Source organism: Ahaetulla prasina, chromosome 2 (assembly GCF_028640845.1).
Source record: "Ahaetulla prasina isolate Xishuangbanna chromosome 2, ASM2864084v1, whole genome shotgun sequence".
In the NCBI taxonomy this organism is placed as follows: domain Eukaryota; kingdom Metazoa; phylum Chordata; class Lepidosauria; order Squamata; family Colubridae; genus Ahaetulla; species Ahaetulla prasina.
Window position 1 is genome coordinate 276,436,443 of NC_080540.1, and position 23,871 is coordinate 276,460,313.

Consider the following 23,871-nt stretch of genomic DNA (forward strand, 5'->3'; position numbering starts at 1 on the left):
GTAGATAGATAGATAGATAGATAGATAGATAGATAGATAGATAGATAGATAGATAGATAGATAGATAGATAGATAGATGGATGGATGGATGGATGATAGATGAAAGATGAAAAATAGATAGATAGATGATAGATGAAAAATAGATAGATAAGATAGATAGATAGATAGATAGATGATAGATAGATAGATAGATGAAAGTTGAAAAATAGACAGACAGACAGACAGAGACAGAGACAGAGATAGATAGATAGATAGATAGATAGATAGATAGATAGATAGATAGATAGATAGATAGATGGATGATAGATGAAAAATAGATAGATAGATGAAAGATGAAAAATAGATAGATGAAAAATAGATAGATGGATGATAGATGAAAGATAGATAGATAGATAGATAGATAGATAGATAGATAGATAGATAGATAGAACATATCTACCTGTGTAGAGTCCAAACAAAACCCTCTGCTCATATGTTTACATCAGACATGGGCATTCAATAGCCTGCAGAAGCATCCAGCCCTTTGCTTTTTGGCAGTGGCAGCTTTATTTGGCCTTCCACAACAGTTCCAGTTTCCCTTGTGGCCTCTTGGGAAAATGAATTGCCCATGGCTTACATGATAGCTTCTGTCAGCCCTCCAGGTGAATCAGACAGGAAATATGACCAGATCAACTAAATCTACTTTATTGTATGGTTACATCAAAAGAATCTTACCAGTCTAAAAGTACAAATCTTTTAACAGCATGATGAATTAGGGCAGGTCCTTTCTAAGTTTTTTGCTCTGGCTGTTAAACCACTAGGGGTTCCTTCCTCTCTTGACTGATCATTCCCTAGGCCGCATCTCTTCCCCTTATCCTTCAAGGACATTCTCACATACCATTCCAGCTTATTTTCCCCAGTGCTACCAATTCAGTTTCCAGCAAAAATGGCGTAAGAAAAAGGATGGCTTGTTTTCTAGGCTAAAATTTCTGTGCATGGCTCATGTTCCCATGGGAAAGTTGGGTTCAGAAGAATGTTGCACATGTCCTCAAGCATTCCATGCACAAGATGAGCCAAATACATAATATTATTCTGTTGGAAGGGACCTTGGAAGTCTTCTAGTCCAATCCCCTGCTTATTTAATAGACCATATGCTGGAAACCTTATACTATTCAGACAAATGGTTGTCCACTCTCTTTTCAAAAACTTCCAGTGTTGGAGCATTCACAACTTCTGGAGGCAAGTTGTTCCACTGATTAATTGCTTTAACTGTCAGAAAATTTCTCCTCAGTTCTATGTTGCTTCTCTCCTTGATTAGTTTCCATCCATATGGGCATACAAGTTTGTAGTGAGTTCTGATGTAAAGTGTTAAGAAAATATTTCAAAGGCAACATCATAGAAGTTTTTCTCACCTTCCTCACAAGGCACCAGCCCTTTTGAATCAAATGATACATACAGCACATCACTGAATTCGCCATAAATTTCAGGTGCTCCTTTTGCTCGAACCCGTATCTCGTAATCATGGCATGTCTTTAAGGAATATATTGGAACTTTGTTGGCACGTTTTGGATCCAGCTGTAATAATACATTGAATCTCCTCAATTGATAGTTGCTACTGATAAAAAAGTACTCTTTAAACATAAAACTTATGCAAGGAGGCAGAATTTGTATCTGAGTGGTTTGAAATTCTAGAACATTCTTTCCTAAATATAATCTGGTGCTTTCCAAATGTGATAGACTTCAATACTCAGAATCCTCAACCACCCATAAGAAAAACAACACCTGGGAAATGCTTCTACAACATTAAGGTGAATAGTACATTAATATGTATTGTGCATTAGAACTAATTTATCAACAAGTGGTTCTAATATTTTCCAATCTTTGGAATTGGGGAATAATCAATGAATGAGAGTTGAGTGGACATTTAAGAATTTTGCAGGTGATACAAAACTGGAAAGGTTGACTTTAGATGAAAAAAAAAGAGATTGGCTTGAATGATTGATTGAAATGGAGGGAATTTTATAGGGAGAAATATAAAATTCGGCATCTAGGGGAAAAATGTAGGATACAAATATGGGATGGGATAGACATGGCTTGTCTATGGAAAAGAGTTTTGGGGTGCCCTTGTTGACATGAGCCAGAGGTTGATATGTAAATTGCTAAAACAGCAATCTTGAGCCGCATTAGCAGAAGCATAGAAATCAATTCATGGAAAATAATTGTGCCATTCGACTCTGCCCTGATCAGATCCCACTTGGAATACTATGTCTGTTTCTGGACATTCAGAAAGGGCAGTGACAAATTGGAGTTAGTTTGGAAGAGGGCTACTGAAAATGTGAAGGTCATGGAAACAACCCCCTTGAGGAATGATTAAAGGTTTTGGTTATGTCTAGACTACAGAAGAGACTGAGGGGAAATATGATAGCTGTCTTTAAATATCTGATGTGCTGTTATGTAGAAGAGGAAGTGGACTTATACTTTGTCACCCTAGAGACACAAACCAGTATGTTAAAACTTTAAGGAAGCGAATTCAAGTTAAACATCAGAATGGTTGTGGAACAGGCTACCATATGAAGTCGTGACATCTCCTTCACAGGTCTTCAGAGAAACTGTGGGATCAACTGTGAAAAGGTGTTCTTCTGAATCTTCTGAACAATGCTTGGATTAGATGATCCCTAAAATCTCTCCCACCTCTATGGTTCTGTATAAGTTGCAGATACCCACACTAATTTTTAAATGTGAGGCCGTATTTTTTTTCTTTTATGGCAGGCTGTGAACTTAATTGCTTAAGTTTATTGTTTTGACTGCATGACTGAAGTGTACTTTGTTGATGTAATACAATGTTTATTTTTTAAGTTCAAGCTGTGCTATTGGCCTTATCTATATGCAAGAGGTGTAGAGAAGCAGAGGGGAAAATGTCAGAGGTCTATTAAATAGTGGGATCTCCATCTATTAAATATTAAATTCTGAATACATGAGTCAAGGGAGGAAAACACAGTATGAGGCATAGAAAGAGAGAGCTGGAGTTGTGGAAGCACTAAAGTGTGTTGCTAGTCCCACTTGCATTATATATTACACAGGAAAACATAGTGTGCTTATAGAGTCTATGAATATATAACTCATTGATTTGCAAATGTGCAGATGTATTTTTTTCAAAGTATTTCCCAAAATGTAAATTACAAGCTTTTAAGCTTTTGCAGGTCCTTGATGTTTGTCTCTCATTCCCAATACCTCTGGATGGCCTCCCCACCCCTGTTGTGGAAGGTCTCTAAGTTTTGCTCTTGCAATACATACCTCATGCCACTCTGTGGCATTGACATCTTTAAACTGAAGTTGATAGAAAGGTAGGAGCCATCCATTATCAACATCTGCAGAGGGTGGAGGATTCCACGAAACCTGAACATCAGTATAAACACCACTCGGGCTGGTGTTTAGCACTGTCCAGTTCAGCCCAATTGGAGGATCTGGAATTACTGTGATTTAAACACATTTTTCCACAGATTTAATAAAAATGTAATAGAAAAAGTCATTTAACAGTATACCCCTTCCTCCATCAGCACACATTATAAATAATACAAACAGTATTATTTTGAAAAGACTGATTGTATACATAACAACAACAACAACAACAACAACAACAGAGTTGGAAGGGACCTTGGAGGCCTTCTAGTCCAACCCCCTGCCCAGGCAGGAAACCCTACACCATCTCAGACAGATGGTTATCCAACATTTTCTTAAAAATTTCCAGTGTTGGAGCATTCACAACTTCTGCAGGCAAGTCATTCCACTTATTAATTGTTCTAACTGTCAGGAAATTTCTCCTTAGTTCTAAGTTGCTTCTTTCCTTGATCAGTTTTCACCCATTGCTTCTTGTTCTACCCTCAAGTGCTTTGGAGAACAGCCCGACTCCCTCTTTACTTTAAAATACTTAATGCACAAATTGAACTGGTATTATGAAATTGTACTGAGGAAGGATAGTAAAGTTCCTATGCATAAAAAGCAGTTTGGGATTCTGACCAGCATTGATCTTCTAGGTCGGGGTGAGGAATAGCATCTGATGAGTCCATTAATCTTTTCTTAATGTTCCCAGGATATGACTGTAACACAGTTATTAAAAACTGGCACCAATGCATTATTTTCTAATTTGAGACATGACACACATGAACACTGTACCATAAGTCCTAAAATAGTTTTCAAACAGTTGAATTAGGTGCTACTCTTATACCTGGGACAACTGTACCAGGTACATTAGGTGGAGTAATCACCCCATCTGCTTCAAGGTCTCACATTTAGCTATTTTAATTTTGAATAGGATTTTGAATTGAGCCACTGTAATGGTAGCAGTGATTTTAGATCTTGCTCCCAGCCCAACGCACCCCACAGGGTTGTTGTTATGGGAAGACCTACCTAGAACTTACTTAGAACCAAACTGAACCTGAACTAAATCTGTTAGACAAGAGTAGTAAAGTCATGCTTCTCTAAGTTGTAAAGAACAAAGATAGGTAGGAACTGGGAAGCATAAGTGATATTTTCACCCAGAGCTGAATTCAGGAAGAGATACAGAGTGGGGCACAATTTCCATTGCAGGAAGATTAGACTCAGAAAAGCACAAATTATAACAGGATAATGATAAATTTATTTTATGAAAATCTTTGTGTGTGAAACATTTACTCTAGTCCAGGGGTCTGCAAACTTGGCACTTTTAAGACTTGTGGACTTAACTCCCAGAGTTAAACTCTGGGAGTTGGTCCACAAGTCTTAAAAGAGCCAAGCTTGCAGACCCCTGCTCTAGTCTAAGAAGCAAAACAAAGGGGATTCATATCAAAAGAGTACCTATATCCTCCACCCGGAATTCTTTTTCATCGTATAACTGATCTGCAATGTAAAGTCGAACAGAGTAAGGGACCCAAACGGAGGTGAAGGATTTATTGAAGTAACAGCTGTTTTCACCGGAAGTTGTATAATCAGGACAGTCTTTCCATTCGTCCCCCTCACTTGACCTAGAAATGGTAAACCAAATAATTAAGATGGAATCAAAGGACTGGAAAGAGGCAGGTAGAACCTTTCTGATTACCAAATTACAAACGTATTGACAGACTACTGGCATGCCATCTGTTACCCCCATTGCTGATCCCTGTCCAGGTTCTACAGCATCTGTACTAGATCACTGCCAGATGGCATGGTCCTGAATTTGCTTGTGCGGGTCGTGATAGACAAAGTGACTGGTTAATCTACCAGCCTTACTGCCCTCCCTCTTCAACCCATCATTAGGTAATTTATTTATTTATTTATTTATTTTATTAAATTTCTATACCACCCTTCTCCCGAAGGACTCAGGGCGGTGTACAGCCAGAATAAAAACACAGAATATATACAATTAAAAGAATTTAAAATGAACTATTACTATACGGCCGATAATTAAAACATTTAAAAATTTAAAATTTAAAATGTTATTAAAACCCCAATTTAAAATCAACTATTTATGCCAGTCCTGCTTGAATGAATAAATATGTTTTAAGCTCACGACGAAAGGTCTGAAGATCAGGCAGTTGACGTAAGCCAGGGGGGAGTTCGTTCCAGAGTGTTGGTGCTCCCACAGAGAAGGCCCTACTCCTGGGGGCCGCCAGCCGACATTGTTTGGCGGACGGCACCCTGAGAAGGCCCTCTCTGTGAGAGCGTACGGGTCGATGGGAGGCATAAGGTAACAGCAGGCGGTCTTGTAAGTACATGACATTTATGCAAGAACTAAATAGGGTGTCCTGACACCAGGCCTCTGTCAAGTATGACTGTGTTGTTTTGTCTGCCCTCCTCTCAAATCCCAACCTGTCAAATTAAGTCCCATTAAACTCAATTTCATTGAGGGACGCAGCAGGGTTGTGTTTGACCTCGGGGGTCCGGGGTGGGCATGGCCAGCTTGATGTCACTCATGTTAGGGGCACCTGTGGTGGCTCAAGTGCTCTGCCACTGAAAACAGGCTCCCGATCGCTGTTTTTGGCTGCGATGGCTTCCTGCAACCCTCTGCTAGTGAAAACAGAGCTCAGGAGGGCCGTTCCATTTTTGCTGGCAGAGGCACCACGGGCCGATCCTTCGCTGTTTCCAGGGCAGCCCCATGGACCAGATCTAAGCACCCCGCGGGTCGGATCTGGCCCATGGGCCTTGAGTTTGACACGTCTGCATTAACCTATTATCTATTTGAATCTGGGGCACTACTGGTCAAGGTATCATTGCCAGCTAGAGTAATCTACTGCTCTTGTGCAAATCCAATGAGTTTCCAATGTTGCATCGAAACCAAAGCAGAATGATGGCAGAAGAGGCTAATCAGTGTCAAGAAGGAATGGGATATACCCTTACCAATCTGAGGAAAAAAATTGCTTCTTTGTTTATTTCTTCTGGTGCTCAGTACACTTTAATAGAAGCATACATGATTTTATATATCTTATAACAGTCCGTGAACAGTATTGGAATAAGGGGGGAAACAAATAAGCAAGGAAGTATTACTTGAACATCATGCCATTATTAGGGACACTGACCATTTTAGCAGCTATTATTGATTAAATGTTTGTTTAAAAAGAGAAAGGGGAAACTAATGGCCAGCCCACAGAACCACAAATGTGGCTGAGTGCAAAGCTTCCAATTTTCCATTTTTGTCTTTTTGTGAGTTTCCAATTTCTAATATCTCAAAATTTATTCTGGAAATATGTGTTATGTTAGAAAGAAAAAGTCAGGGTTGAACTAGCATATATGAATATGTTCTTCATCCTGGGAAAATGCCTCATCAACCTTTCTGCTTATTTATTATTAAATGTGGTAGCATTTTGAATGAGAAAAATAGGAATAGATACTATATGCAAAATGTGTGATAATGACACGGCCAAGCCTGTCAGGTATTGTTCAAGTTGGGTGTAAACATGAAGTGTGCTCAAATCATGTTCCGAAGCAACCTGCACAACAATTTCACCTGGCAGGGCCTTCTCTACTGTTGCCTACATGCTTTAGAATCTCTTACTTTAAGAAGTGAGATGGGCCACCACTCTCCTGTCTTCTGAAGTAGAATTAAGACCTGGCTCTGCCTATTGACATGGCGGGCTCAGATGCAACCTTGGGGAATGGCTAATGGCTTGAGGGCATTCCCTCCAGCTTGTTTAACCTCTTAGCCTTGTCAATTTCTTAACTTTGATTTTTTTTTTACTTTTAATTTGTAAGTTTTAAGCTTGATTTTTAACTTAAGTTTTTAACTGTACTTCTAATTATGTTTAACATTATTTTATAATGTTTGTAACCACCAAGAGTTACTTACGTAGGTAAAATGGGCAGGGTCAAAATCAATAAACAAATGAAGTGGCAGACATGGAGTTTGTGTGCTCAAGCCATTGTCTCTGTTTTACTTCACCATGCTGTATATAGTACTCTGGGTTCCCATGATAAAATTGTCACAATTTGTTGGCTATATAAAGGGGAAACATTGCTTGAGTGCCAGAAAAACTAAAGGCAACGGCCTCAGCATGAGTTGGCTTAAAGACTGGATGAAGGCAATAAAAATGTGGCAATTTTGCATGTGAACCCAACTAAACATCTGAGTATAAAAACCCTTGAAGATATGGGTATTACAATATACATTGATCAGCCCATCCATGGAGAAACCAAGCCTCAATTTTTTAACAAAATTACATGAAAAATGAGCCACTGCAGATAAAGTGACACTTTAATATTTTGCATGTTTTTCAATCTATTCTGAATGACTTTGTTTTCCTATTTTGTATGAATAAATTTTGTTTTCCGTAGCAGATTTCATTCTCACAATTGGCTTATCTGTAGATGGATAAGGAATTTGGTGGAACTGAATGATTTGATGTCCACTAGATGATTCTAGAAGAGCACTACAGAAATTCATTAAAATTACTAATTAGACGCAATACCTCAGTAGAGAAGCAATGTGTCACTGGGATTCCTGAAGGTAGGGATTATGAGCACCACTATTTTAAACTTTATTTAAGGATTTCCTGGAGGCATCTGGTTGCCCAAAGTTGGAGGTGGAGAATGTACATTTGGTTTTCTTCATTAGGACTCTTACTTTTACAAGTTGCCCACCATAACATGACTAAAACACATTTCCATGTGTCTGAACAAGCGAGATTGGTTTGGAAGAAACCTAAACTCTTCTATTATCCAAACATGACATTAAGCTTGGTTGTCATTTAATGTGTCAAATAGAAATTTATCTTCTGATCCTCTAGGTGATGGAGTAATGCATAGCTTAATAAACATTAAAAGAAAGATGTTCTCATAATTGAAAGTAGATCTTTATTTCTGCGGTTCCAACAAAAAATGGAAATAATTTCAGACAATAGTTTTTCAAGGGCATGATTCATTTCTCAGTACCTTATTGAGTACAGCAGTTGAATTTTTCCTGGTTTCAATTCAAGAGAAAAATAATCTGTATACCAATAACAAGAGAATGTTTCCATTTCAGGTGATCGACATTGAATTATATGTGATTCCTTTGAAGCTGCTGTAGGGAAAGGAAAGGAAAGGAAAAAAAAGGGAGGGGAGAAAGGAACATATGTTCAGAGACAAATAAAATTCAGAAAGTTGAGACTGAAACATTACAGGAAGCCTCAAAATATCTATACAAGTAGTCCTCAACAATTCATTTAGTGACTGTTCGAACGGTCACTGAAAAATGTGACTTATGACTGTTTTTCAGTTACGACCTTTGCAGCATCCCCATGATCATGTGATCAAAATTCAGATGCTTGGCAACTGGTTCATACTTATGACCGTTGCAGCATCCCACCACTTTTTGTGACCTTCTGACAAGCAAAGTCAATGGGAAAGCCAGATTCACTTAACAACCGGGTCACTGAGAGCATATGCACCAAGACAAATTCCTTGTGTGTCCAATCCTATTCTATTCTATTCTATTCTATTCTATTCTATTCTATTCTATTCTATTCTATTCTATTCTATTCTATTCTATTCTAACTTAGCAACTGCAGTGATTCACTTAACAATGGTGACAAGCAAGGTGGTAAAATGGGGCAAAACTCACTTAACAAATATCTAACTTAATGACAAGAAATTTTAGGCTCAACTGTGATGATAAGTCGAGGCCTACCTGTATTGAAATCTAAATTTTACCACTCAAATTTGATGTGTATTTGTGTACTATTAGATACTGTGTATTGTGTACTCTTTATTAGAATTGTATTGTGCATTGTGTACTATTTCTATTGATGGGAGGGGGGAATAAGAGGAGGGACAATTATGTACTCTGCTGTGAGTTATGAAGGTGGGATAAAAATTTAGTAAATGAATAAGTATTGATTGAACATTTTCCATGTAGTTTGAAACTTTGGTTTTTCATAGCAACTTGCCTTTTGGTTTTGAGTGATGAAAGTTGTTGGCATTTGGGTAGTTTTTCTACCCAACTGAAAACACTTTGCCCGATATATTTTTGCTGGCAATCTGTCCTTGATTATACTAAAGCAACAGCCTCTTTACAGTTCTTGAGCAGGGGGTTGGACTAGAAGAGCTCCAAGGTCACTTCCAATTCTGTTTATCTGTTATTTTGTTATACTGTTACATCAATTCCTTAGGAGAACAAGGGACCTCTTTCCCCTGGCTCACTTAGCTTCCAAAATATATTTGCTGTCCCCATAGCTAATCTCCACTGTCTTTTCGTAGTTTGTTGCTTGTAGCAGAGGAGAAATTATCCTTATTGTATATTCTGGGCAGGCTTCCCTTAAATACTTTCTTAATATCATCCGAAAAACTGCCCATCAATCACACAATGCTGTGCAAACCAACTTGGGATAGGTAGCAAGTAAAATGAGAGAAAAGGCTCTTTATGTGCAGTATCTCTGAGCTAAATTCTGTTAGCTGTTTTGGTTGATCCAGGTCTCTGAATTCCAGCACAGAGACCTGAATCAAGCAAAACAGCTAACAGGCACATATATACGTACAATTATATACCTTCTTTCAGCTGCTTCACATGCAACCCCATTATCACTTGTGAAGTGTTGTTTAGGTAGGCTTTGAACATGGGTTTCATGCTTTTCTGGATGGTGTGGAGATGTTAGGCAAGGCACTGGGTTATACCCAGATGTCTCTCTCTCATACACATACCTCTTATTTCTTCTGCTTCACTTATACAGCCCCCTTTCCCCCCTCCCCATCATGATCAATTGTTCCACTCATTGGGCTGATCTAAATCTCTGAGCTGGAGACAGATTTGGAAATCTGGCAGAGAAAAGGAACAATCTTGATTTGAAAGAGCCAGACTTTTCTATTGCCCAAATCAGAATGACTCTTTTACAGGGCAACTGAGGGGGAAATAGTATGTCTGCAAAAATGAGTAGTGCCAAATTGACACCAGGCCTACATATCATCTCAGGGGTGGTATTCATTTACCTTCGCTATCAGTTCACAAATGCAAGCGCGCACATTCCATGCATGCACAAAGAGTCAAAAACATGACGTGATAACATCTGGGCGGGTGTCATGTCCCACTCCTCCTCTGACGGCCGGGTCGGGGAAGTCCGTATCAAGCGTGCCTCTGCAGCTCTGCCAAAGTCCTATCAGAGTCCTCAGGGCAGGCAGGAATCCAAGGTGTGACTTCAGCAATCCAGATTAGACTTTGCCTGACTCAGAGAATGCCAGAAAGCAGATCCTTTACATAGGCCATGGGGTGTGGCTCCATGACAGCACTTATCCAGGCCTGCCCCTCCCTTCCTTTTGCTGACGTCACCTCTCCATTCTCCAGAAGCATGGATCTATCCATTGCATCGTTTCGTCTCCAGCTGTTGGTAATCCCAGCTCGCGGCTGGCTTCAGGCGCACATGCTATCGGAGGGAGGTTTGTTTGCTCGGTTTGTCTGGGCATGGTGCCAGGGCTGGGGGCTGGAGGCATGCCAGGACATTCTTCTGTACTATCAGTCTCTGGCTGAGATAGCAGGAGATGAGAGGGGCCCGGCTGTGGGGGGGGCGAGCGAGGCACAACAACGGGTGGGTGGGCAGAGCCTCATGCAGCCGCTACTATTGGTTTGCCCGAACCGGATAGAACCGGCTGAATACCACCACTGTATCACTGCATCAACACCGAGGTCAGCAAAGCATGTAAGATTGCATTTACATGACATAACTTCTTGGCTAAGAGGAAAAACACTACATCAAAGTGGAACAACTAAGAATGAGTTTGAGTTATTTTAGATACGAGTTGGGGACAAGGGGACCCGTGCCCCTCCTGGCTGGTGCTGGCCACTCAGGAGGTGACACGAGGCTGGCTCCAGGCGATTACGAGCGCTTCCTTGTTGGAGGGAGTCTTTCCCGCCGCCTTGAAAGAGGCGTGGTGAGGCCCCTCCTCAAGAAGCCTTCCCTGGACCCGGCTATTTTAGGTAATTATCGTCCGGTCTCCAACCTTCGCTTCGCGGCGAAGGTTGTAGAGAGTATGGTGGCATATCAGTTTCCCCTCCACCTGGAGGAAACTGTCTATCTAGACCCGTTCCAGTCCGGCTTCCGGCCCGGTTACAGCACTGAGACGGCTTTGGTCGCGTTGGTGGATGATCTCTGGAGGGCCAGGGATAGGGGTTGTTCCTCTGCCCTGGTCCTATTAGACCTCTCAGCGGCTTTTGATACCATCGACCATGGTATCCTGCTGCGCCGGTTGGAGGGACTGGGAGTGAGAGGCACCGTTTATCGGTGGTTCTCCTCCTATCTCTCCGACCGGTCGCAGACGGTGTTGACGGGGGGGCAGAGGTCGACCCCGCGGCGCCTCACTTGTGGGGTGCCGCAGGGGTCGATTCTCTCGCCCCTTCTGTTCAACATCTATATGAAGCCGCTGGGTGAGATCATCAGTGGCTTCGGTGTGAGGTACCAGCTGTACGCTGATGACACCCAGCTGTACTTTTCCACACCGGGCCACCCCAATGAAGCTATCGAAGTGCTGTCCCGGTGTTTGGAAGCCGTACGGGTCTGGATGGGGAGAAACAGGCTCAAGCTCAATCCCTCCAAGACGGAGTGGCTGTGGATGCCGGCATCCCGGTACAGTCAGCTGAGTCCACGGCTGACTGTTGGGAGCGAGTCATTGGCCCCGATGGAGAGGGTGCGCAACTTGGGCGTTCTCCTGGATGAACGGCTGTCTTTTGAAGACCACCTGACGGCCGTCTCCAGGAGAGCTTTCCACCAGGTTCGCCTGGTGCGCCAGCTGCGCCCCTTTCTAGACCGGGATGCCTTGTGCACAGTCACTCACGCCCTCGTGACGTCTCGTCTGGATTACTGCAATGCTCTCTACATGGGGCTCCCCTTGAGGGGCATCCGGAGGCTTCAGTTAGTCCAGAACGCGGCTGCGCGGGTGATAGAGGGGGCCCCTCGTGGCTCCCGCGTGACACCTATCCTGCGCAGACTGCACTGGCTACCTGTGGCCTTCCGGGTGCGCTTCAAGGTTTTGGTGAACGTCTTCAAAGCGCTCCATGGCATAGGGCCGGGCTATTTACGGGACCGCCTACTGCTACCGAATACCTCCCACCGACCCGTGCGCTCTCACAGAGAGGGACTCCTCAGGGTGCCGTCGGCGCGTCAGTGTCGTCTGGCGACGCCCAGGGGAAGGGCCTTCTCTGTGGGGGCTCCCGCCCTCTGGAACGAACTCCCCCCGGGACTCCGTCAACTTCCGGACCTCCGAACCTTTCGTCGTGAGCTTAAAACGCATTTATTCATCTGCGCAGGACTGGGTTAGTTTTTTAAATTTATGGGTTTTAATTGGGTTTTTATTATTTATTCCAAATTTTTAATTTCGGCCCAATTGAATAAGTTTTTTAATTGTATTTTAATTGTGTTTATATTGTAACGTTATTGTGTATTTTATTTGGCTGTGAACCGCCCTGAGTCCTTCGGGAGAAGGGCGGTATAGAAATTTAAATAATAAATAAATAAATAAATAAAGGTGAAGGTAACTTCATGGGGACATTGCAGTGGACAAAAAGGCTGCTGCGGGCATGTCTGTACCACATTTATGTTCCAGTAGAGAAAGGTCCTTTAACTGGAGTATCTTTGTGACATTCAACATTCAAGAAACCTTCTCTGAAAGCTGAACCTATTCTAATCTACCCTAACCCCAAATCACAATACCAAAATGATCTAGTGTCAATAAATTCTGAGTAACCCTTTCCCAGGCTATTGTTGTCTTCCTTCCTCTGGTATTTTCTCACAGCTTTTCTATCATTTTTCATATTAGAAAAGAAATCTGTGAAAGGGGTAGAATTGTTGAGGATATATTATTTGGAGCTATATTATATTTATTAAAATAATATAATTAATATAATATAATATAATAAATATAATATAATATAATATAATATAATATAATATAATATAATATAATATAATATAATATAATATAATATAATATAATATAATATAATATAATATAATATAATATAATATAATATAATATAATATAATATAATATAATATAATAATTATTATATTATATTTGGAGGTGGCTGGATGGAATCACTGAAGCAGTAGGCATGAGCTTAACTGGACTCCAGAGGATGGTAGAGGTCAGGAAGGCCTGGACGAACATTGTCCATGGGGGTGCGATGGGTTGGACACGACTTTGCAACTAACAACAACAAACTTTGGAGCCTTCAGTCTGAAAGCTTTATTTCGCTGTATCATAAAATATGCCCATATTTTCTGAATTCCTCTTTGCCTCAAATTGTACTGAAATTTTGGGCTCAATTGTGATCGCAAGTTGAGGCCTATCTGTAAGTCGAGGCCTACTTATATCAGTTAATTGCAAATTAATATGTTATTTTTCAAGGACTGGAGAAAGATTTTAGGCTTTAGGGATTAAAAACTTATTTTGCTCCATCCTAATATCTTCTCTGTTGATTCCGTGTCCTTATATTGCAAGTTGCCCAGAGCTAACTAGTGCGAGAAAAAATGGTGTAAAATAAAATGAATTCTACTAGAGTTTGTCAAAGAAATGAAAACAGAGAAACAGAATATGGCATAAAATAGATTAGAATATTGACATGGAACACATTGTATACGTAATACACTATTGCTATTATCACATTTTGAATGCTGCTATTAATCCCAGGAGGTAACAAAATCAATATTTTCATTTTAATCGCCATCTGAAAGGTAACAATAGGCATCCATTTTTATTCTTCATCCCCACAATCCATACATACTTGCTATATTACTTATAACTGGAATATACGATATCTGGTTCTCTTTTAAGAAATGGATTTGGATATGGAAAAAAATTATGTGAAATTCAATAAAAGCTTATTAAAATGGTTTGAACAGCTATTATTTACAGCTGAAAAAAAAAAGAGAGAAACCAGCACCCAGATGCTGTCACTGATTTTATATTATGATCGATTCATATTATCGATCTTAAAATCCCAGTTTAAACATCAACAACGTATATTTCATGATTCAAGAAACTTGTATAATATAACTTGTATAATATAAAAACTTTAAAAGGTTTTTTACAGTAAAACTTTTTGACATTGATCTTATCTTCTGCAACAACTCCAACTCAATTTATGGACTACAAATTAAAGAACCTTTTTCCAACAGTGACCACTGCAGGATTGATTTTCGTCTCAATATATGTCCATACTTAAATCGTAATAACAATAGTATTCCCAGCTACGACTTCAAAAAAGCCAACTACGATCTTATAAACAACGATCTTTCATTTCTGGACTGGCAAAATCTATTTGCAACCTGCACAACCGCTGAAGACCACTATAGAGTTTTTCTACTTGAAATCAATAAAGTCATTAAACTATATGTACCACAAATGACCACCATGACCAGGAAAAGCAAACTACCCATACCAATAAAAAAGCTTCAATCAAAAAAAAAATCCCTCTGGAAAAGAAACAAAAAAGGCTGTGTAGCAAATTTCAAAATCCGCTACAAAAATATATTTTATTTATTTATTTATTTATTATTCACACTTTTATACCGCCCTATCTCCCTAGGGACTCAGGGCGGTTTACAGCCATATACAAACATATATATATACAGAGTAAACCATTAATTTAAAAAACTTATTACATAGGCCGAATATTTAAAATAGAGATATAAATAATAAAACCCGATTAAAACCAAATTTAAAATTTAAACATTTAAAAATTAAAAAATTCTAGTCCAGTCCTGCGCAGATAAATAGATGTGTCTTAAGCTCGCGGCGGAAGGTTCGAAGGTCAGGAAGTTGGCAAAGTCCTGGGGGAAGCTCGTTCCAGAGGGTGGGAGCCCCCACAGAAAAGGCCCTTCCCCTGGGTGTCGCCAGTCGGCACTGCCTGGCCGACGGCACCCTGAGGAGTCCCTCCCTGTGAGAGCGCACGGGTCGGTGAGAGGCATTCGGTGGCAGCAGATGGTCCCGTAAGTAGCCTGGCCCTATGCCATGGAGCGCTTTGAACATCATTACCAAAACCTTGAAGCGCACCCGGAAGGCCACAGGCAGCCAGTGCAGTCTGCGCAGGAGAGATGTTACGTGGGAGCCACGAGGGGCTCCCTCTATCACCTGCGCAGCCGCATTCTGAACTACCTGGAGTCTCCGGGTGCTCCTCAAGGGGAGCCCCATGTAGAGAGCATTGCAGTAATCCAGACGAGATGTCACGAGAGCATGAGTGACCGTGCATAGGGCATCCCGATCTAGAAAGGGGCGCAACTGGCGAACCAGGCGAACCTGGTAAAAAGCTCTCCTGGAGACGGCCGTCCATCCAGGAGGACGCCCAAGTTGCGCACCCTCTCCATTGGGTCCAATGACTCGCCCCCAACAGTCAGCCGCGGCTGCAGCTGACTGTACCGGGATGCCGGCATCCACAGCCACTCCGTCTTGGAGGGATTGAGCTTGAGCCTGTTTCTCCCCATCCAGACCCGTACGGCTTCCAGACACCGGGACACTTCGATAGCTTCGTTGGGGTGGTCCGGTGTGGAAAAGTACAGCTGAGTGTCGTCAGCGTACAGCTGGTACCTCACACCGAAACCACTGATGATCTCACCCAGCGGCTTCATGTAGATGTTGAATAAGAGGGGCGAGAGAATCGACCCCTGAGGCACCCCACAAGTGAAGCGTCTCGGGGCTGACCTCTGCCCCCCCGTCAACACCGTCTGCGACCGATCAGAGAGATAGGAGGAGAACCACCGATGAACGGTGCCTCCCACTCCCAATCCCTCCAACCGGTGCAGCAGGATACCATGGTCGATGGTATCAAAAGCCGCTGAGAGGTCTAATAGGACCAAGGCAGAGGAATAACCCCTATCCCTGGCCCTCCAGAGATCATCCACCAACGCGACCAAAGCTGTCTCAGTGCTGTAACCGGGCCGAAAACCGGACTGGAACAGGTCTAGATAGACGGTTTCCTCCAGGTACTGGGGTAGCCGACATGCCACCACACTCTCTACAACCTTCGCCGCGAAGCGAAGGTTGGAGACCGGACGATAATTACCTAAAACAGCTGGGTCCAGGGAAAGCTTCTTGAGGAGAGGCCTCACCACTGCCTCTTTCAAGGCGGCCGGAAAGACCCCCTCCAACAAGGAAGCATTCGTAATCCCCTGGAGCCAGCCTCGTGTCACCTCCTGTGCAGCCAGCACCAACCAGGAGGGACACGGGTCCAGTAAACATGTGGTGGCGTTCAACCTACCCAGCAACCTGTCCATGTCCTCGGGAGCCCCAGGGTCAAACTCATCCCAAATAGTCTCAACAAGACGGCTCTCTGACATCTCGCCCGGTTCTACCCAATTTTGGTCCAGACCGTCCCGAAGCTGAACGATTTTGTCGTATAGATAACCACTAAACTCCTCGGCACGTCCCTGCAACGGGTCATCCCGCTCCCCCTGTTGAAGGAGAGAGCGAGTTACCTGAAACAGGGCGGCCGGGCGGTTATCTGCCGACGCAATGAGGGAGGAGACGTAGCAACGTCTCACTTCCCTCATTGCCACTAGGTAGGTCCTAGTATAGGACCTAACTAGTGTCCGATCAGCCTCCGAACGACTGGACCTCCAGGAACTCTCTAGGCGACTTCTCCGCCTGGGACAGAACCAACGTATTGGTTCCGTCTCCCTGCAGTGTTGAGTGGTGGTCAGAAAGTCCAGGCGAAGGAGGAAGTGATCTGACCATGACAAAGGTTTGATGACTAAAACCCTCAAATCCAGATCCTTCAACCACTGACCAGAGATGAAAATCAAATCCAGTGTGCCACCCCCACTGTGAGTAGGGCCATCAACTACTTGAGTCGGGTCCAAGGCCGTCATGGAAGCCGTGAACTCCCGAGCAACTGAAGATGACATGCCGGTCGATGGCAAGTTAAAGTCCCCCATGACAATAAGTCTGGGGGTCTCCTCCGCCACTCCAGCAAGCACCTCCAGGAGCTCGGGCAGGGCTGCTGCCATGCCGCAAGGAGCCAGGTACGTGACAAACAAGCCCATCTGACTTCTATGACCCCACCTCACAGAGAGGGATTCACACCCGGCAATCTGAGGTACAGTGGTCTCCCTCGGCTCCAGACTCTCTCTAATCACAACCGCCACCCCCCCACCTCTACCCTGGGCCCCCGGCTGATGGAATGCTTGGAAACCTGGTGGGCACATTTGAACAAGGGGCACGCCCCCTTCTGCGCCCAACCAGGTCTCCGTAACGCCCATAAGGTCCGCGGCACCCCCCTGGATAAGATCATAAATCAGGGGGGCCTTATTGACCACGGACCATGCGTTGCACAGCATCAGCCGAAGGCCCGGACTCTGAGGGTCTTGACCATCCGGGAAACGGGAGAAGTCTGAGGGCTCGGGGTGCGCGATCGCCTGCAAACATCGAGCGCGCACCCCCATAGAACGATATGAGCCCCCACTTCTGCCATATCTGCCCCTCCCACTTACCGTACAAATAAGACCACCTTCAACAAGCGGAACGCAACCCCCCCCGTGACCTTCGAACCTATTAACTTACCGCCGCGAGTACACGCAGGAACTGGACCCCCTCCCGACGGGCTTCCCCCAACACCCGCCCTTACCCTCCCACCCCTTAAAAATGCCCTATCTAAAAAACCCCAAAGGCTCTTTCTCTTCGCATGCAACCAAATAAAAACTGAATGCACAAATTATCACACCAAGCAAGAAGAGAACCTTTTGCGCACAAATTCCAATCGTGCCTTTTATAATTTTGTGAACAATAAACTTAAAGACTCAAGATCCATCCCACCACTAAAAGATTCTAACAACAAAGAATACAATGACAAAACAGTTAAAGCTAACCTCTTCAACAGTTTCTTTGGCTCAGTTTTTGTTAACAGCAATAACACATATCCGACATTCCATAAACGCACTAGCATTGAATATGATGACTTAACCCATATAGATTTCACAGAAGAAAACGTTGAAAAAGCTCTTCATAACTTGAAACCATCGCTATCTATTGGACCTGATGGACTATGCGCATACTTCTTAAAAAAACTTTCCACTAATATAGCAGAACCCCTTAGCATAATCTTTGACAAAGCTTTCACAACCAGTTCCCTTCCCAAACTTTGGTCACTAGCCACAGTCATCCCTGTCTTCAAAAAAGGAGACCCCAGCTTAGTTGAAAATTACAGACCGATCTCTCTGTGCTGCGTCAACTGCAAAGTCATGGAATCAATCATCAACCAATCCATTACCTCACACTTAGAAACTAACAACTTACTCTCCAATAAACAATTTGGTTTCAGGAAAAAATTATCATGCAACTTACAACTTCTTCACTGTAAAAACATATGGACTACAAATCTCGATCAAGGCAAAACAATAGATGCAATCTACATAGACTTCTGCAAAGCTTTTGACTCAGTAGTACACGATAAACTTCTCCTAAAACTAAAATCCTATGGCATTTCAGGACCCCTTCACAAATGGATATCTGCATTTCTGTCCAACAGACAACAAGTGGTCAAAATTGGCAATGCTCTATCAAATCCTGTTCCTGTCAAGAGTGGCGTTCCTCAAGGCAGCGTCCTTGGACCAACACTCTTCATACTATACATTAATGATCTTTGTGACCATATCGCAAGTAATTGTGTTCTCTTTGCTGACGATGTCAAACTATTTAACACCACAGACAATGCATCTATCATCCAAAAAGACCGTGATCATCTAACCACTTGGTCTAAAACTTGGCAACTCCAGATCTCAACCAGCAAATGCTCAGTCTTACATATTGGAAAAAAGAACCCAAACACTAAGTACATACTTGATGGACATTACCTTACAGATGACCCCCACCCCGTTAAAGACCTTGGAGTTTTCATGTCAAATGATCTAAGTGTCAAAGCCCACTGTAACTACATAGCAAAAAAGGCCCTAAGAGTTGTAAACCTAATCCTGCGTAGCTTCTTTTCCAAAAACACTACACTACTAACCAGAGCATATAAAACATTTGCTAGACCAATTCTAGAATACAGCTTGCCTGTTTGGAACCCTCACCACATCTCTGACATCAATACAATTGAGTGAGTCCAGAAATATTTTACAAGAAGAATTCTCCATTCCTCTGAAAACAACAAAATACCTTATCCCACCAGACTTGAAATCCTAGGCCTAGAAAACTTGGAACTCCGTCACCTTCAACAAGACCTAAGTTTAACTCATAGAATCATCTACTGTAATGTCCTTCCTGTTAAAGACTACTTCAGCTTTAATTGTAACAATACAAGAGCAACCAACAGATTTAAACTTAATGTTAACCGCTTTAATCTAGATTGCAGAAAATATGACTTCTGTAACAGAATCATCAGCGCTTGGAATACTTTACCTGACTCTGTGGTCTCTTCTCATAATCCTAAAAGCTTCAACCAAAAACTTTCTACTATTGACCTCACCCCATTCCTAAGAGGACCATAAGGGGCGTGCATAAGCACACAAACGTGCCTACCCTTCCTGTCCTATTGTTTTTGTTTTTGTTTTCTTTTCTTTTCTTCTTCCTATATATTTTTAAAATGGAAAGCAGCATTTGAATATTTTCAATGAAAATGAATGAATTGACCAGTTATCTAATTTTAATGGAGTGCCTGAGAAACCGTTCTTGGCCCAACATCCCACAATGCAGGTATAATCACAGAGGAAATATTTAGACCAGTAGTTCTCATCCTTATGAAGTCAGTAGAAAGGAATTCACACTAAATTCCAATGCTATTGGCAATGTTAGTAGAAAGATCATAGTCTAAGAACATCTGGGAGCTTAGAAATTGAGAACCATTGCATGAATCTTGGTGGTTACGTATCTATGAGGATGGGCCTCAAGAGATGACTATAGCATGCAGAGAATTGATTAAGAAAAGGTCACCAGCGTAACCTTTTCTTGAGCCATTAAAAGTGAACACCAGCAACTTAAAGTGAATTTAGAAATAAAGGGTTGTGTGAGTGCAACCTCGTTAAAATAGGGCAATATGGTCAAAATGCTTAGCACTGAACAGCAACGAAACTATCACATTTTGTACCATTTGCATCTTCTGGACATTCTTCTATGGGGAATGCCTTCCAAGAATGTAATTTGGAGGTAACAAGGTCATGAAAGAGAAGATGCTAAGTAAGATAGCTGCCACCAGCCAAATCAGGTAAAAGATCTCATCCTAACGTTCTTCAGATGAGATGATCTGCAATTAGCTGGAAATTTAGATGGTCTAAATCTAAATTTCCAGCTGTATGGCCAACACCATGCTTCCTGGGAAACTCATTATCCAACACATCTGACTCTAGTATAGGCATATCTAGTGTAATTGTTATACTCTACTATGACTGAATTAGAAGCATAGAAGTTAAGCTTATCTGGATTACTTTTGCTCCCTAGCAATAAAGATCAAAGAAATCTGTGGTGATTTACAAGATGAGTTCCTTAGACTGTGCTCAAGTATACAAGTAAGCTGCCTCAGTTATACGTTTCCATATGGAAAAGTGATTTTATATATTAATTATAACTTAATAGCTATTGCATTTATTGGCATAATAATCTATACAGTTTCAGGTTTAATGAATTGTTATTTTAGTAGCATCCCTACAGATGAGAGGGATGAGAAAACGATTAAAAATACATTTCCAACTACATGTCCAAAATACAGGTAGTCTTAGTCTTACAACAGATCATTTAGTGACTGTTCAAAGTTATAACAGCACTGAAAAAAGTGACTTATAACCATTTTTCATAGTTACGACCATTGCAGCACCCCCATAATCATGTGATCAAAATTCAGATACTTGGCAATTGGTTCATATTTATTTATTTATTTTATTATTTTATTATTTAAATTTATATACCGCCCTATCTCCCAAAGGACTCAGGGCGGTTCACAGGCATATAAAACATCAGTGTACAAAATTAAAATAATCTTTAAAAAACTTATTCCAGTGCCCTATCATTAAAAATAGAAATATAAATATTAAAATCAATTTAAAACCCCTATAAAATTTAAAATCTAAGCCAGTCCTGCACAGATGAATAAATGTGTCTTGAGCTCGCGACGGAAGGTTCGAAGGTCCGGAAGTTGACGGAGTCCTGGGGGGAGCTCGTTCCAGAGGGCGGGAGCCCCCACAGAGAAGGCCCTTCCCCTGGGCGTCGCCAGACGACACTGCCTAGCTGACGGCACCCTGAGGAGTCCCTCCCTGTGAGAGCGCACGGGTCGGTGAGAGGTATCTGGTCGCAGTAGGCGGTCCCATAGATAACCCGGCCCTATGCCATGGAGCGCTTTAAAGGTGGTCACCAAAACCTTGAAGCGCACCCGGAAGGCCACAGGTAGCCAGTGCAGCCTCGCAGGATGGGTGTTATCACGGGAGCCACGAGGGCTCCATCTATCACCCGCGCAGCCGCATTCTGGACTAACTGTAGCCTCCGGATGCCCTTCAAGGGAGCCCCATGTAGAGAGCGTTGCAGTAATCCAGGCGAGACGTCACGAGGCGTGAGTGACCGTGCATAGGGCCTCCCGGTCCAGAAAGGCGCAACTGGCGCACCAGGCGAACCTGGTAGAACGCTCTCCTGGAGACGGCCGTCAAATGATCTTCTAGAGACAGCCGTTCATCCAGGAGGACGCTAAGTTGCGCACCCTCTCCATCGGGGCCAGTGACTCGCCACCGATGGTCAGCCGCTGATTTAGCTGACTGTACCGGGATGCCGCATCCACAGCCACTCTGTCTTGGAGGATTGAGCTTGAGCCTGTTTCTCCCCATCCAGACCCGTCGGCCTCCAGACACCGGGACAGCACTTGATAACCGTTGGGGTGGTCCGGTGTGAAAAGTACAGCTGGGTGTCATCCGCATACAGCTGGTACTTCACACGAAACCACTGATGATCTCACCCAGCGGCTTCATGTAGATGTTAAACAGAAGGCGAGAGAATCGACCCCGCGGCACCCCACAAGTGAGGCGCCTCGGGGCCGACCTCTGCCCCTGTCAACACCGACTGCGACCGGTCGGAGAGATAGGAGGAGAACCACCGATAAACGGTGCCTCCACTCCCAAACCCCCAACCGGCGCAGCAGGATACCATGGTCGATGGTATCGAAGCCGCTGAGAGGTCTAATAGGACCAGGGCAGAGGAACAACCCCTATCCCTGGCCTCCAGAGATCATCCACCAACGCGACCAAAGCCGTCTCCGTGCTGTAACCGGGTCGGAAACCGGACTGGAACGGGTCTAGATAGACAGTTTCATCCAGGTGCAAGGAAACTGATATGCCACCATACTCTCTACAACCTTCGCGCGGCGGGTTGGAGACCGGACGATAATTACCTAAAACAGCTGGGTCCAGGGAAGGCTTCTTGAGGAGGGGCCTCACCACCGCCTCTTTCAAGGCGGCCGGAAAATCACCCTCCACCAAAGAAGCACTCGTAATCGCCTGGAGCCAGCCTCGTGTCACCTCCTGCGTGGCCAGCACCAACCAGGAGGGGCACGGGTCCAGTAAACACGTGGTGGCATTCAGCCTCCCCAACAACCTGTCCATGTCCTCGGGAGCGACAGGGTCAAACTCATCCCATAAAATGTCACCAAGACCACCTCAGACGCCTCACCAGATCACCGCAATCTTGGTCCAAACCATCCCGAAGCTGAACGATTTTATCGTATAGATAACCGTTAAACTCCTCAGCACGTCCCTGCAACGGGTCATCCCGCTCCCCCTGGTGTAGGAGGGGGCGGGTCACCCGAAACAGGGCGGCTGGGCGGTTATCTGCCGATGCAATGAGGGGGGGGGCGGAGGTACGCCTCGCTTCCCTCATTGCCACTAGGTAAGCCCTAGTATAGGACTTCACTAGTGTCCGATCAGCTTCTGAACGGCTAGACCTCCAGGAACTCTCTAGGCGTCTTCTCCGGCGCTTCATCCCCCTCAGCTCCTCGGAGAACCAAGGAGCTGGTTGGGACCTGCGCTGGGTCAGAGGCCGCAAAGGCACGACCCGGTCTAAGGCCCCCGCCGCGGCCCGTTCCCAGGCCGCAACAAGTTCCTCAGCCGAGCCGTGTGCCAGACCCTCAGGAAATGGCCCAAGCTCCGTCCGGAACCCCTCCGGGTCCATCAGGCGCCTGGGACGGAACCAACGTGTCGGCTCCGTCTCCCTGCGGTGGTGAATGGCGGTCAGAAAGTCCAGGCGAAGAAGAGAGTGATCTGACCATGACAAAGGTTCAATGACTATTTCCTTTAAGTCCAGATCTCTCAACCACTGACCAGAGGCAAAATCAGGTCCAGAGTGCCACCCCAACGTGAGTAGGGCCATCAACTACTTGGGTCAGGTCCAAGGCCGTCATGGAAGCCATGAACTCCCGAGCTACCGTCGATGACGAGCCGGACGATGGCAAGTTAAAGTCCCCCACGACTAAAAGTCTGGGGGTCTCAACTGCCACCCCAGCAAGCACCTCCAGGAGCT

The 23,871-nt window shown here is 43.6% G+C and overlaps 1 protein-coding gene across 4 annotated transcripts in view; it reads right to left on the reverse strand.

Moving 5' to 3' along the window:
- Positions 1–23,871, reverse strand: part of GHR (growth hormone receptor) — a 163,829-nt gene that overhangs the window by 10,751 nt on the left and 129,207 nt on the right. For 3 of the 4 annotated variants that reach the window (XM_058169878.1, XM_058169875.1, XM_058169876.1), the window contains 4 exons: positions 8,359–8,488; positions 4,813–4,979; positions 3,274–3,452; positions 1,392–1,554 (listed from right to left, as the gene is read on the reverse strand). In XM_058169878.1, the coding sequence (XP_058025861.1) occupies positions 1,392–1,554; positions 3,274–3,452; positions 4,813–4,979; positions 8,359–8,444 (595 nt within the window). In that variant the 5' untranslated portion in view covers positions 8,445–8,488. The remainder of the gene's footprint in view (positions 1–1,391; positions 1,555–3,273; positions 3,453–4,812; positions 4,980–8,358; positions 8,489–23,871) is intronic. The other variant, XM_058169877.1, reaches the window with a different exon arrangement.